The 16,587-nt window shown below is 36.0% G+C and overlaps 1 protein-coding gene across 1 annotated transcript; it reads left to right on the top strand.

Annotated features, from left to right (window-relative positions):
• The first annotated feature begins 14,233 nt into the window (after positions 1-14,233).
• Positions 14,234-16,046, top strand: LOC110667876 (scopoletin glucosyltransferase). The gene has a single exon (XM_021828840.2). It carries the CDS (start codon positions 14,437-14,439, stop codon positions 15,895-15,897), a length of 1,461 nt encoding a protein of 486 aa, XP_021684532.2. The 5' UTR covers positions 14,234-14,436; the 3' UTR covers positions 15,898-16,046.
• Positions 16,047-16,587: the final 541 nt, after the last annotated feature.

Raw genomic sequence — 16,587 nt, 5'->3', positions numbered from 1 at the left:
TCAGATGTTGGAGTTGGTATTTTCTCTATCCTTGACCAAGATGTGTATGTGTTATTTGATCCTGGCTCCACACATTCATATGTTAGTGCTAGTGTGATGTGTCCTGCTACTATTCAGTGTGTACCAATGGACTATGATGTGCTAGTAACTTGTCCATTAGGCCAGGAGGTCAGAGTAAATAGGCTATATAGAGATTGTCCTTTGGTGATCCAAGGACATACTTTTCTATCTGATTTAATTGAAATGCCCTTCAGAGATTATGACATTATCTTGGGCATGGATTGGTTAGCTAGGCATCATGCCATGATTGGTATGATCAAGATCACTTTTGGTCTCCCTCAGTATGGTGATGTAGTAATACATGGGGAGAGGCAGTTATTGCCTTCAAACATCATTTCAGCTGCACTGGCCAGGAAAATGATTAGGAAAGGGTGTGAGATGTATTTGGCACATGTGATAGACACCCAAGTGGGGAGTCCAGCACTAAGGGACATTCCTACTGTATGTGACTTTTCGGATGTATTTCCTAAAGAATTGCCAGGATTACCTCCAGAAAGAGAAGTGCAGTTTGAAATTGATGTTATTCCTGGTGTGGACCCAATCTCCATAACACCGTACAGAATGGCACCAGCAGAACTAAAGGAATTGAAATTACAGTTGCAAGAGTTGTTTGATAAGGGCTTTATCCGCCCTAGTGTGTCACCTTGGGGAGCGCCAGTGTTGTTTGTAAAGAAGAAAGATGGCACTCTCCGTTTGTGTATTGATTATCGACAGTTAAATAAGGTGACAATAAAGAACAGATACCCACTGCCCCGCATCGATGACTTATTTGATCAGTTAAGGGGTGCAGCTGTGTTCTCCAAAATTGACCTGAGGTCAGGCTATTATCAGCTGAAAGTACAAGAGCAGAGTATTTCTAAATTGCCTTCAGAACCCGCTATGGCCATTATGAGTTCTTAGTCATGCCATTCGGGTTAACTAATGCTCCGGCTGCTTTTATGGATCTGATGAACACTATCTTCAGACCATACCTCGACCAGTTTGTTGTGGTATTTATCGATGATATATTGGTCTATTCGAGGAATGCAGAAGAGCATGATAGACATCTACGGATTGTACTGCAAACTTTGAGGGAGAAACAGCTATACGCCAAATTGTCAAAATGTGAATTTTGGCTGAAGGAGATATCCTTTTTGGGGCACATAGTATCAGCAGAGGGTATTAAGGTAGATCCTAGCAAGATTGAAGTTGTCCTTAATTGGAAGCCACCCAGAAATGTCACAGAGATTCGCAGTTTTCTGGGGTTAGCTGGATACTACCGTCGATTTGTGAAGTGATTCTCCATGTTGGCACCTCCATTGACTAAGCTACTTAGAAAGGATGTGAAATTTCAGTGGACGGACAAATGCCAGCAAAGTTTTGATGAATTGAAAAGATGTTTGACAAAGGCTCTAGTCCTGACTTTACCCACACCGAGTAAAGAATATACAGTTTACAGCGATGCTTCTCACAACGGGTTAGGTTGGGTGTTGATGCAAGATCGAAATGTCATTGCCTATGCATCACGCCAGCTAAAACCGCATGAGAGGAATTATCCGATACATGATTTGGAGCTTGCAGCTATCGTGTTTGCTCTTAAGATCTGGAGACATTATTTGTATGGAGAGAAGTGTTACATCTACACAGATCATAAGAGTTTGAAGTATTTGGGCACCCAAAAAGAGTTGAATTTGAGACAGAGGAGATGGTTAGAGTTGATAAAAGACTATGATTGTCTGATAGACTATCAGCCAGGAAAAGCTAATGTTGTGGCTGACGCCCTAAGTCGCAAGACTATGGCAAGTCTACAAGTTACTCCTTTGTCTTTGATACATGAGTTGAGATCATTACATGCCAGTTTAGAGATTAATGATGAGGGGCAGACAACAGTTGCATGGCATGTACAGCCAGTGTTAATTGATCAGATCAGAATGTCTGCTCAGAATGATGAAAGGTATCAGAAGCTGTTGGAAGAAGTCCGACAGGGCAAGAAACCAGAGTTCTCAATCAGAGATGATGGTTTACTGCTACACCAAGGCAGAATGTGTGTTCCTAATGATGTTGATTTGAGGCAGATCATTTTGAAGGAAGCACATGAGTCTCCTTTTGCCATGCACCCTGGTGGTACAAAAATGTATAGAGGGCTAAAGGTGCATTACTGGTGGATGGGTATGAAGAGAGATGTGGCAGAGTTTGTGTCCAAATGCCTAACTTGTCAGCAAGTAAAAGCAGAGCATCAAGTACCCACTGGGTTGTTACATCCACTACCAGTGCCGGAATGGAAATGAGAAAGAATAACAATGGATTTTGTGATGGGACTTCCGAGAACACAGAAGAGTCATGATGCAGTATGGGTCATTGTCGACAGACTAACTAAGTCTGCTCATTTTCTGCCAGTTCGGATGGACTACAGTTTAGAAAGATTGGCCAAGTTATACATCGATGAGATTGTGAGACTGCATGGAGTGCCAGTATCCATTGTATCAGACAGAGATCCTAGGTTCACTTCTAGATTCTGGGGTAGTCTTCAGAGAGCCCTAGGAACTAGATTGAACTTCAGTACTGCATTCCACCCACAGACAGATGGCCAGTCTGAGAGGGTAATTCAAATCTTAGAGGACATGCTACGGGCTTATGTGATTGAGTTTGAGGGTAGTTGGGATACACACATGCCTTTGATTGAGTTTGCTTACAACAACAGCTACCAATCAAGCATTGGGATGCCTCCATATGAAGCTTTGTATGGCAGGAAATGTAGAACCCCGTTGTGTTGGGATGGCGTGGGTGAAAGAAAAATGATTGGACCCGAAATTGTTCAACAGACTGAAGAGAAAATCAGGGTAATCAGAGGTCGACTTAAAGCTGCATCAGACCGTCAGAAGTCATATATTGATTTGAAAAGAAGGGATATTGAGTATGCAGTGGGTGAGAAAGTTTTCCTCAAGGTTTCTCCTTGGAAGAGGATTATGAGATTCAGCAAAAAGGGGAAACTAAGTCCTCGCTTTATCCGGCCATATGAAGTTCTGGAAAGAGTGGGTCCTTTGGCATATCGGTTGGCACTACCTCCAGAGTTGGAGAAGATACATAATGTCTTCCATGTGTCTATATTGAGGAGGTACCGATCAGACCCATCTCATATACTACCAGTAGAAGAAATAGAAGTGAATCCAGACCTCACATATGAAGAAGAACCCATAAAGATTCTGGCTTATGAGGTGAAGCAGCTACGGAATAAGCAGATACCGTTGGTAAAAGTGCTATGGAACCATCATTCGGGCCAAGAGGCTACTTGGGAACGAGAGGAGGACATGAGGAGACAATACCCACAGCTGTTCAGAGATTGATACCAGGCAAAAATTTCGAGACGAAATTTATTTAAGGGGGGGAGAATTGTAACACCCCCGTTGCATAGCCTGGTATATTTCACTGTTCCGGTGACCGGTGTCGGTCCGGACAATTAATGGGATTAGGGCCACACTTAAGACAACTTGAGAAGCCGTAAACACAAATAATTAGTAATGTTTAATTAGTTAACTATAAATAAGAAAAACAGAACACAAGAGGTGAAACGAGCCGAGAGTCACAGCGATGAGTGACCTCCTCGGGAACGACTGCGAAGTCATTTTAAACTCAAATTTCGAACTGTAAAAAGTGACGCCGCGGTCCTTAGGACCCTTATGAACATAGTGGAAAAAAGAAAATCACGAAAAAGAACTGTTAAGCTAGTCAAATAATTAGGTCAGGGAGCCGGAAGAAATATGGAATTATTTGCAAACCGGGATGAACCGGCGAGGGGCAATTTGGTCAATTGACCCCGAGACCTGACTCCTGACCTAACTGTCCAATAAAATCGGAGAAAAGAAAATTTCGGAATCGGGAATTAAATTAAAGAACCAATAGAAAAAAATAAATAGAAAAAAAAGAAAAAGATGGAAAAGTCAAAGTTGATGACATCATGAATGATGTCATAAACAAATTAATTAAGTGAATTATTAAATTGGAATTTATGGTCTTCCAAAGCAAAATAAATAAAAGGAAATAAAAGAAAAAAAAATTAGAAAAAAATTCTTCATCTTTTCCCTTCATTGTGCCGCCCCACTTTCCTCCATAAGTCCTCCATGAGAGCTTTTTCTTTAAGCTTACACTAAGCTTAATTTTTCCTTACCCAACCTTAATAGCTCCCTTAAATACCTCACTAGAACTTGTGATCTCAACTTGAGAAGAGGATTTCGAGAAGAAAGAGGAGTTAAAGATAGTGATTTGAAGCTTTAAGTGAGGTTAGCATATCAAACTCCTTATTTTTCCATTTACATGCATAACTAGTGGTTGAAATGAGCTTAGAACTTGATTTAAATGAAATAAAAATGGGGGAAGAACCAAACTGAATTTTCGGGCAGCTTGAGAGGAGTGTGATTTGCATGAATATGATACATTTGAATGAGTTTAGAAACCTTTCTTAGTTGAATGATTAGTATTAAAACCATTAAGTGTGATTAATTGCAACAAAGTAGTGAAATTGATGAGTTAGGAAACTAAGTTAAATTCGGAGGTAAATGGTCATGCTGCTGGCAGCATGACCAAACCCACTTTGAAGGACCAAAACTCAAATTTTACAAGTCCAATTGATATGCCACCAATTGGGGATGAAAATAGACATAAAATAGCACAATTTTCATTAAGGAACTATGGCCAAAAACTGACTAAAACTTGGTGAAACAATTGACCAAAGTGAAATGAGAGCAGGCTGCCACTGCACCAAACTGACCAAATGAACAGTAACTGTTCATTTGGTCATAACTCGAGTTAGGAGGGTCAAAATGACCTGAAATTTTACCAGCAATTAGATAAGACATAGATCTAAAACTTTCACGAAGAACATCACCCCAAATTATGCCATTAACCCATTCAAATTATTGAGCAAAGTTGAGTTACCAAACCTGCAACTCTGCAGATTTTCATTTGGACAGTAATGTTTGGATGGTTATAACTCGCTCTAGAAAACTCAGATTTAGGCGATTCTTGAACCGATGGAAACCTAAGACATAGTAGAACATTTCATATGAAGAAAGTTAGATCAAATTATGAACTTAACTTGATCAAATTACTGACCAAAGTTGGATCAAAATCTGCCAGAACCCAAGATACCAGTATGAACAGTGCACGTGAACAGTAAACTTATTTTGACCATAACTTGAGCTACAAAACTCCGATTGAGGTGATCCAAAAATGAGAATACACTTAAGACAATAAGGAACATTTTCTATGAAGGAAGTTTTGTCAAATTCCAACAGTAGATCGACCAATGGAACAGTGCAACTTTGAAGCACTAAAACCGAAAATTGGCAATTTTGCCAAAATGACCTAAGCTTTGAAAAAGTGACCAAAACCAACAAGTTTAATGACCAAAATGTGGTATGTGGGTGAAGTTGGAGTTCCCATACCTATTAATCCCTAAAAAGTCAACAATTTGACTTGAATAGTGTAGTGAATAGTAACCCGAAACACTAAAGCTTCGAGAACGTCGAATTTAACGCAAAAGAGCTAGTTAAAGTAAAGTTAAATTTATTTTTGGACTTATGTTAAGTTATGGTACTGAAACACTATGAAATTGTGTGTTTCAGCTGAAAAAGACTTGGAAGCTCGGAGAGACTGAGTCAAGGCCTAGAGGCGACTCCAGTCAGGTTTGTGCACAATAAACCTTATTTAAGCATTTTACCCTTGAAAATTTGATTTAGCACGCATTATGAATTTATGAACCTTGGTGTTGCCACCTTGTGATCAAATTGTAACTTTGGAAATTGATTTGATTTTTGTATGTAATATTTGAATGAAATGTTTGAAATGGATTTTTGATTCACACTTAGCATGACAGTTACTTATTATTCCTCCTCCATTTATGGGGTTGAGATCGTTTATTTTCCTCCCTCTCTGGCTTGCCAGTTGAGGTTATAGATCGGATGAGTACTCATTAGCTAGCTAGCCACCTCCCTCATTGATTTCGATTAATGGGGTTGAGATTGCTTTGTCGTGGTGTACAACGCAGCATTGATCGGAAATTTTGTGTCATGGCTTAAGTTGTGTATGATTTTGGCAACACTGTGTTTATGAAATTGTTTGACTAAACTGTATTTAATATATTATTTGATAAAATGAGTTGTTATGAGCTTTGATATTTGTGAAATGTGATTGTGAAGTATTCAAATTATGTTTCAACAATAAATGATTTATGTATCGCATTTTAAATTTTTATTGTGCACCACTGAGTATGTTTATACTCAGCGATAGTTTAATTTACTGTCGCAGATAAGAGCAAGGAGAAAGCAGCAGAGTGAGCTGCGGGATTGACAAGAACTTCTTGATCCCTTTTGTACGGGTATTGTTTTATACCCTTATGGTTATTTTGAGGTAAATACTGTAATGTCATAAGTATCGATGTAAATTGAGCAGTTGTAAATAAATTGTAATAATATTATTTTGGGTTGCTTCTGTAAATTTAATATTTGTAAATATGAATTTTCTGCTTTATGCCTTGTTAATGAAGTATTAAAAATTTTGTGTGATGACCAAATTTGATTAAATTGTGGAAATTGCTTTGAAGTGATTTGAATTGGGTTGATTTGAGTTTTATTGGAGATTGGGAGTTGTGGAAAACTTTTGAAAGTGCTTTTTACAGGTCTTTGAAGAACTGGTTTCTCAAAATACAGAGGGAACTCTGTCAAAATTTTTATAAAATTTGCGGCAAAATTTAAAATGGACAAAATTTTTTTACTAGTGTTTAAACTTGAATAAATGGTTTTTAATTCCCACTAAAATGCTCACCACTTCCAAAATGTAAGAAAATTGTTTTAAAATCCCTTGTAGAGTACTTAATGAGTTATCGGTAGGTGAAGTTCGGTAGTTCATTAAGTATTCTACGGGATCATGTTATGCCTTACGGAGGGGTAAGGTGTGACATAAACAACATATTAAAAATCTTTTAATAAGTTTTTGGATCTGTATTTGCCATTTAAGATTTTAAAATTAATCAGATTAATTTTAGAACCCTAGATTAAATCAAGAACGATTACACTAACCTCTTGATGCACTGCAGCGTATTTGCACCTTTGAGATTCGTCTTTAGGACACCAAATGTTGTCCCTCTAGCTTGTCCACACCAAGAACACCTATGGCAGCCCTTGAACAGCTTCTAAAGCTTTTTCTATTAATTAGAAATTCAAGTTCTGCCTTTTAAGAGATTAGAGATGTAAACAGGACACTAGAAACAATTTCTAGTATTTTTAATTCAAGAAATTAATGGCTAATCTCTTTGAATTGATGAGAGATGAAGAGGAAGAGAGGGAGAGCTTCAAAATGGCGTGACAAAAGAGTGTGGCTGCTGGTTGTGTTTTATTTTTCTCATAACAACACTTATATAGCTAGGTTAACACATTAAACCCTTGCCACATGTCACCTTTTGATTAGCTCTAGGTTTAAGTGACCCAATCACATTGTGCTAAGTGTCAAACCTATATTTAATCTTAATTTAATCATCTTACATGATTAAAAGACATTTGGCAAGCTTATGTGTAATGCCATGTGTCACCATCTCATGGTGCCACGTGTCACACTGCGAAATGACCAAAATGCTCCTGTGCCTTAATTTTGAGTTCTTAACTCAAAATAATTATTTCTCTTCTTCTAATTAATTTATATCAAATATAAATTAATTAATTAATCTCTATTAATTAATTTCTCATTAATTAAATTCATATTTAAACACTTTAAACATAAATTTAACTTATACTATACATCCAATAATCTAGATTTAGTTTCAAGTCATGCTAGGGACTTTGCAATCTAATTGCAAACCAAACCTATTTAATTAATCAATTAAACTCTTTAATTAATTAATTAAATCATATTTAATTATGTGATAACTTGTGTATATGTGTGACTTACTAGGCTCATCACTAATTGGCAATGAGATATGATATCAACTCTTAATACCATCAGAACTCTTTCTTACCATAAATGATTTCTCTAAATCATTTTATGCACCTCATAGACCATGGTTAACACCTAGCATAGCATGCCATGGACACCCAATTAGTAATAAGGTTTACCTTAAATGAACCTATAATCATATGTTAACATGCACTAGAATCTCTCTGTTACAAAATCCCAACTCAAGCTGGAGTCATGGTTTATGTCAAACTCCATTTGCTATGAATATTATGTTCTCTTTTAATTCCAGTTCTTGATTAAAAAGATTTTCTCATCAGAAACTCTTTTCTGATTAAATCTATCTGTCCTGGTCAGGAACTTGAAACATCAAGAACAATTAAATGAACATATGATTTTATCTTTATTTACTTAGAGGAACAGATTCCATCTTGATCAACACCTACCTCCATAAATAACTAGTAGGAGCCAACACATGCCCATATACCCATACACAGTACAAGTATGAAAGCAGTATCAAACTCAAACTACCTATATACAAGATAATTGTGCTATCTCCTGTCTAAAGATTATATGCACTGATATGATTTATGACAAAACATTGACAAGAGTAAACTCCATGTGCTTGTCATAAGTGTCATTGATTCAGCCTACTTATCATTTATAAGTATTTATCATGTTTGTCATATGGCATGAGACTCACCATTCCATCTTATTTATATCTCATATAAATAACTTGGGAACAAACATGAATACAATCTTTCTGGATAAGTCATGTCCTTATTATGAAGTATCCTCGATTGTGAACCTATTTATGATACTTTGTGTTAGAAATAATGTCACTCATATTCTTAACAACTTAAGAATAACATTTTTAACAAAATATCAATGGACCTTTTTTATTACACATAAATATATTATGTAAACGGAAAAGTGGAAAAGCCTTTTATTAATAAAAATATGTACAAGATACATACTAAATGATATGCTCTAGGGCATACTACTAACAATCTCCCACTAGCACTAGAGCCATTCATTACAATATCATAGACCTATCTTCTCAAGATATCGGTCTAGCTGAATCTGTGACATAGGCTTAGTGAATGGTTTAGCTGGATTTTCAGCTGATGCTATTTTCTGCATGGCTACATCGCCTCGCCCAACTCTTTCTCTGATAATGTGGTAGCGCCTTTCTATGTGTTTGGATTTTTAGTGAGACCTTAGTTCCTTAGCCTGTATGACTGCTCCATTATTGTCACAGTGTAGTGGAACTACTAACTCAATAGTTAGACTTACTACGGGCCTCAGGGCTTTAGGCTGACCCAGGTCCTAGTGTCGGTCCGGCCCATAAGTTTGGGTCGTGATAGCTTTATTGAAGGCAGTGATTGTGATTGGATATCTATGGATCTATGCGATATCTGCTTTTTACTGGATTATATGCGAGATTACCATTTGATCCAAGGAATCTGTGTTGTATCCGTTACTGGGTATTTGCTCGGCAAGGGTTTTGTTTGCCGTTTTGGGAGAACAAATGTGACACCCCTTACCCGACTACAGTGTAGCCGAGCAAGTTATGCCACTCAGTGTGCCGAGCACTCTATTTTATCTTAATTCATTTTTATTCTTCCTTTTGAATATAACTTGTGAAATATAATTTATTTAAGCCATTTATCGAAATTATAATTTATTTGAGGTTCCGAGAATTTTATAGAAAATCCGGCAGAGTACCGGCTAAAAAAATAGAGAAAACAGTTCTTCAGAACCTGTGAAAAACACTTCTAATAATCATATTCATCTATTCACAAACTCCAATATCCGGCAAAGTACCGGCTAAAAATGGAGAAAACAGTTCTTCGGAACCTGTGAAAAACACTTCCTATGATCATATTCAATCAATCCCAACTCCAATTATCAACAAAGTCTCAGAATAATTTCATCAATTTCATTTATTTCTCAATCATTCATCTCATGGTACTCATATACAATTCACATTTTGTATCACATCAAGTTACAGCAATTTCTTAACGATTCCTCTATTTATCATTTCACATCATCATTAGACTCAAATCATAAATAAATTCTCACATGTGATTTATAATCACAAATTACAAGTACTTACATTAATACAAAATTATATTACATTTGTTTCAAATACACATGATAAAATAAGAGTTTAATTACAAAATTTACAAAAAATCTCAAAATACAAAATGGGACCTAGTGTCCTACCAATGCACTGTGGATGGTGAGGTGACACGGACACTATGCATAACTGTGAAATGCCTTACCGAATCTGTGGTCTACTGGGCCCTCTGTCCAAATCTTGATACCTCACAGCGTTGCAAAGCGTGGCGCTAAGCATAAAGCTTAGTGGTGCCAATAATACAAGAAAATATAATATGCAAATAAAAATAATAATTTCCTTGCTATTGTGTTCATAAGAAATGAATAATTACTAACTTATTGTTTAGTCGAGGGCTAATCATGTTTTATGATATTAACTTCTTCATGCATTTCGTTAATTATTTTCTTTATGATCTTGAGCTTCTTTGTATTTTTGTAATCATTCCTGATACTTAATTTTCGTATTTTCTTTAATAATCAGTTCAATCACAGTTATACTTTTCCATGCCCAAGTAACCTATCTTTGGGCGGATGGATAACGGGTCGTTGGCACCGACACCGCGGTGCCTCGGGCGTCATACCATGGGACGCGAGCGTCAACCATGTATGCGATCGATATGGCTAAAAAGCCATGATATCACATAATCGAGCATAAAAGCCATGAATACGGGCATAAAAGCCATGAATACGGGCATAAAGCCATGAATACAGCATAAAGCCTTTCGCGATCGCTAAAACAATACCCTATTGGCATGCCAAACTATCCAAACCAATCTTGTTAGGTATACTAGGGCATTTGATACTTTAAAATTCTTCAATCTTTGAATTTCAACTTTTGGTGTCACTATTCATTTCATTGGTCAACAAGAAAGTTGACTTTTGCATAGAAAGTAGGTACATTGACTTTGGCACTTCAAACATACCACATTTTTCATTTAAAACTTGTTAGAAGTGATCACCATTACCATTTCTAGGCTTAAACCAAGGGAAACAAAATTTTCAGTTTTTGAAGCTTAACTTTACTATTCCATTAAGCACTGTTACAGTGGGAATTTGAGGAAATGGTAAACATGAAAGTTGTTCCTTATTTTGTCTAGTTGAATTTCTTTTTTTGAATCACTCTATTTGGAGTTTTGTAGCTCAAGTTATGGCCAAAATAAGTTTACTATTCACGGGTACTGTTCCTGCTGAAATTTTGGGTTTTAGCAGATTTTGGTCCAACTTTGGTCAGTAATTTGACTAAGTTAAGTTCATAATTTGGTCTAACTTTCTTCATATGAAATGTTCTACCATGCCTTAGGTTTCTATCGGTTCAAGAATCGCCTAAATCCGAGTTTTCTAGAGAGAGTTATAGCCATCCAATCATTACTGTTCAAATGTAAATCTGCAGAGTTGCAGGTTTGATAACTCAACTTTGTTCAATAATTTGAATGGGTTAATGGCATAATTTGGGGTAGGTTTCTTTATGAAAGTTGTTTGTCTATATCATATCTTGTTACTGTAAAAATTTCAGGTCAATTGACCATATCTACAGTGAGTTATGGCCTTACTGTTCATTTGGTCATTCTGCAGGGGTTGTTTGCAGGGTATCCGGATTGGGACCAACTTTTGGTCCTCTTGCTTTGGTCTTTTGGGCATGGTTTCTTCAGCAAAAATGTGCCATTATAAGCCTAGTTTCATGTCCAATTGGCCAAACACCAATTGGACCAACACAGCCCAAGATATGGCAGTCCAAGTGGACTGAAATTTGATCCACTCTTTCTTTGTCCTTAGGCAGCCTACACATTCACTTTGCCATGCTATATTTCAGTCCAAATTGTGGTCAACTTACCTAAAATGGTCACTAATTAACCCTTATAATGTTCTTTCACAATTTCATAAGCTAAATCCAAGTTTCACACCTCAAAACCCTAATTTCCATTATAAATTTTCACAACTACCTTAATTAATCACTTTCATTCCTTACATATATATATATATATATATATATATATATATATATATATTTAAACATACTCTCTAGTTCACTCTAAGTCCATCAAGACACTCAATCATGTTCCTTCTTTAGGGCTGCCAAAAATCACGGTGGACATACACATAACTTTTATTCATTTAAGTTACAAATTCATACTTGTTTCAAGTCTCTAGCATGGGATTAAAGAGTTTTAAGTATATATGTGCACTAACCTCTTGTAGGGTAGAATTTTCCCAAGTTAATCTTCACTTTCTTTCCCTTTCTAGGCTGCCAAACACTTCCCAAGAGGTAGAGACAAGTTTTTAGTGAAGGGACTTAGGGTTTTGGGGTGAGGAAAGCATGGAAATTGAAGCTTTAGAAAGTTTGTTAATGGAGGAGTGAGGGAGGAGGTGAAAAACGTTTTTGAAGGAGAAGAAGGGCTGCTGTCTGCTTTTTAATTCTTTGGTCTCTTTTGACTCTTTTTATTAGTTAATTTGATGGTTACTTAATTGTGATTGGTGGACAATTTTAAATGACCTCATAATATGTCATAATTGGCATTTTATTGTATTTTCTTTTCTCTTCTTCTCTACTCACTTTCAATTAATTTTTTATCAATATTAATTCATATTTTATGTCATAATAATTATTTACTTAACTGGACAAGTCGGCCAAAAATCACCTCTGAAAGCGAAATGACCAAAATGCCCTCCGTTTGGCTTAACGGGTCAAAATTGTCTATACCGATTGAAATTTTTTTCTAAATATTTTCTTGGCATTCTAATGCCATAGGAACCTCAATGACCCTTCTCTGGAGTCCCAATAATTATTTTATGAATTTTTCCTCGGGTCTAGGGCTCCTCGTTGCGAGAACCGTAACTTCCCTCTGGTTACCCTTCGCTTGGGCACCGGCTCATTTAACTTGGTTGTATTTTATTTTTAAAATTTTTACTAAATTTTTCTTATTAATATTTGAGTTAATTATGGTTCTTCACTTTAGTTTAAATATTTTTTTTCCAGAAGTTCTAGCTGTCCGGACCGACACCGGTCACCGAAACAGTAGACTGTGCGGAATTGCTACCGGGATTATGTTACAACAAAACTATTGTTTGGGCGAACAAAGCTATTGTTCGGTCCTTTCTTCATGTTCGGCTCGTTTGAGTCTCTGTTTAGGTTTGTCATGTTTGAAAGTATTTCTTGCTTTGACTATCCATGCTGGAAATATCTCTAACTTTCTGACTTCATTCTAGGAGGGTGATATCAGAGGTGGTCATTTTTATTGGTGGTTACTTATTAAGAATTTTTTATAATTTAAATTTCAATATATTGTTGTTGCTTTTGTTAATTAAGAATATTATCAATAATTTTAGTAATGATACTTCAAAATATTTTTAAAAGAGATTTTGAGGTTAAAATTTAATGTTTGATTAATGAGGAAAGAAAAAAAAAATTGAATTCTTTTCATATTTGATTGAAATAAAGGAATTTTAATTTTTTTTGTAAATTTAAATTTAAATATTTTAAAATTTTAATAATATTTTATTTATTTTATAAATTTTATAAAAGTATTTTATTAATTTATCAACATAAATTAATAAATTTAATCATTAAAGTTTTAAAACTAAATTTATTTACTCAGTGGACTTAAATGTCTATACAACTCAACTGCTTTTTAAGGAGGTTTTATTAGATACTCTAAAAATACGCATATACTCTTTTTATCATAATTAAATGAAAGTCATATCTTATGATTCTTAGAATAATTGAAATCTTATGAATATTTGGTACACTAAAATCTATACCAAAAATATAATTCTAGAAATAGATGTACTGTGTTAAGTTCTGAATTTTATTGAATCATCTTAAAAAATTTAAGGACTTCAAGTAGACTAAAAATTTATCCTATTTCTGAAGGATTTAGAAGAACCTTTCGCCAACAAACAAAGACTTCTTCCATTTTCTCGGCTCTTGTAGAAATTTGGTGGAGCACGTCTTTACTGCGTCCTGCCATGTTGTGACGCAAGTGATGATGTAATCAGAATTAAATTTCCAACCATAATTATATACAGGTCAGTCAACTTTTTTTTATTTTCCTGTCCTTGTACTCCGGAATTTCCGATTATCATAGCAGAGTAATCATGACAAATACAATAACAACTTGCAAGTAGTCAGTTCAGGCAGGAAACTTCTCTTAAACTGCAGAAAATCAATTCAAAATTGTCTTCTAAAATCAACATGGGTCTATATATATATATAACATCATTTGGTCACACTTCTAAGCATAGAAAAACAAAGCTAAACAAAGCTTATCATTTCTTCATCAGTCACTGTTTTTCTTCTTTCTGTTAGCACGAAGTCTTAATCCATCAATTGCTCAAATGGGTAGTTTGGGTCATCAGCTGCACATTTTTTTCTTTCCCTTCATGGCTCATGGCCATATGATTCCAACAGTAGATATGGCCAAGCTATTTGCTTCGCGAGGCCTAAAGACTACTATTATCACCACTCCTCTCAATTCACTTCTCTTCTCCAAAACAATCGAAAGAAACAAAAATTTCGGTATAAATGTTGATCTTCGTATCCTGAAGTTCCCTTCAGTGGAGGCTGGACTACCAGAAGGATGTGAAAACGTGGATTCCATCACTCCCCATGAGAATGGTGGAATTCACTTGATCAAAAATTTTTTGCAGGCCACATCCATGCTCCAAGAACCTCTTGAAAAGCTCCTCCAAGAATGCCACCCCGATTGCCTTGTTGCTGATATGTTCTTTCCGTGGGCTACTGATGCAGCTGCCAAATTTGGAATCCCAAGATTAGTGTTTCATGGAACTAGTTTCTTTTCCTTATGCACCCGAGATTGTATCAACCAATACCAGCCACACAAGAAAGTCTCCTCAGATTCAGAACCCTTTCTTGTGCCTTATCTTCCTGGCGAGATAAAGTTGACAAGAAAGCAACTCCCGGAAACTGAGAGACAAGAGGATGAAACTGACCTTACCAAGTTGGTGAAAGCATCCATAGAATCAGAATCAAAGAGTTTTGGGGTTCTTGTCAACAGTTTCTATGAGCTAGAACCTGCTTATGCTGATTATTACAGGAAGGTCTTGGGCAGAAGGGCATGGCATATTGGCCCAGTTTCGCTATGCAACAGGGGAATTGAAGATAAAGCACAAAGAGGAAAAGAATCGTCGATTGGTGAGCATGAGTGTTCGAAATGGCTTGATTCCAAGAAACCCAATTCTGTTATTTACATATGTTTTGGAAGTGTGGCCAACTTCACTGCCTCTCAGCTTATGGAGATTGCAATAGCTCTTGAAGCTTCCAGGCAGCAATTCATTTGGGTAGTGAGGAGAGAGAAGAACAATCAAGAAGATGAAGAACAGTGGTTACCTGAAGGATTTGAGGAAAGAATGGAAGGGAAGGGTCTCATTATAAGAGGATGGGCACCACAAGTGTTGATTCTTGATCATGAGGCCATTGGAGGATTTGTGACACATTGCGGATGGAATTCTACACTTGAAGGTATAACTGCAGGAAAGCCAATGGTGACATGGCCTGTATCTGCTGAGCAATTTTACAATGAGAAGTTGGTGATAGAGGTTTTGAAGATTGGGATTGGTGTTGGCGCTAAGGAATGGGTTAAATGGCATGGAGATCATGTTGAAAGCAAAGCTATAGAGAAAGCAATCACTCGAATTATGGTGGGTCAAGAAGCAGAGGAAATGAGAAGCAGATCAAAGAAGTTAGGAGCGATGGCAAGACAAGCTGTTGAAGAAGGTGGATCCTCTTACTCTGATTTCAACGCTTTGGTTGAAGAGCTGAGCGGGCGTCGTACGTGAAAAAACATGGGGACAATTTGTAAGTTCTTAGGCAGACTGAGTTTGTAAGTCTGCTATAGATTAGCGTAATAAAAATTTGTCATGACATGCAAACTCTGATGTATTATGCACCATTTCATATTACGAAGGAAAATTTCAAGTGTTCTCAATTTTTTTCGAGTAGATTGTTTTTAATTAAAAATATTATAAGATTAGTAAAAAGCAAAAAAAATTAATAAAATAATGCAAAATTGAAATGTCAATTACAAAGCAGTTTCTAAGGAAAATCGTTAAATAAGAAAATGTCAACTAAAAAAGCATTTTCCATGGCATGCGCTTGAGATATTAAAGCTGAACGACTAATCAAATTGATATTTTTCAAAGATGTCACATCGTATAAGTGTACTTGCAGGGAAAACAGAAGATGCTAGGTAGACTAGTATTTTCGAAGACAAATGTCATGGCACAATAAACTTACGTTGGTGGTTTCAAAATAACATCGATGGTTATTGACCCGCTCTAAAAAAAGGAATGTGGGATATACGCCTTATTAGAGATGTTTTTATAAAATGTCTTCAAACAGATACAAATAGAGACAATTTTTAGTAGTGCCTAATTAAAAATTTTGAGAAGCATAATGAAAATGTCTCTTAATATATATATTTTTTCTTTAAATTTATTATGGGAGGAATAAAGAAAAGGGGCAAAAAT

The sequence above is a fragment of the Hevea brasiliensis genome, chromosome 14, assembly GCF_030052815.1.
Source record: "Hevea brasiliensis isolate MT/VB/25A 57/8 chromosome 14, ASM3005281v1, whole genome shotgun sequence".
Classification (NCBI taxonomy): Eukaryota; Viridiplantae; Streptophyta; class Magnoliopsida; order Malpighiales; family Euphorbiaceae; genus Hevea; species Hevea brasiliensis.
Note: the sequence above shows the minus strand (reverse complement) of the source record. Positions and strands in the feature narration are given on the sequence as shown.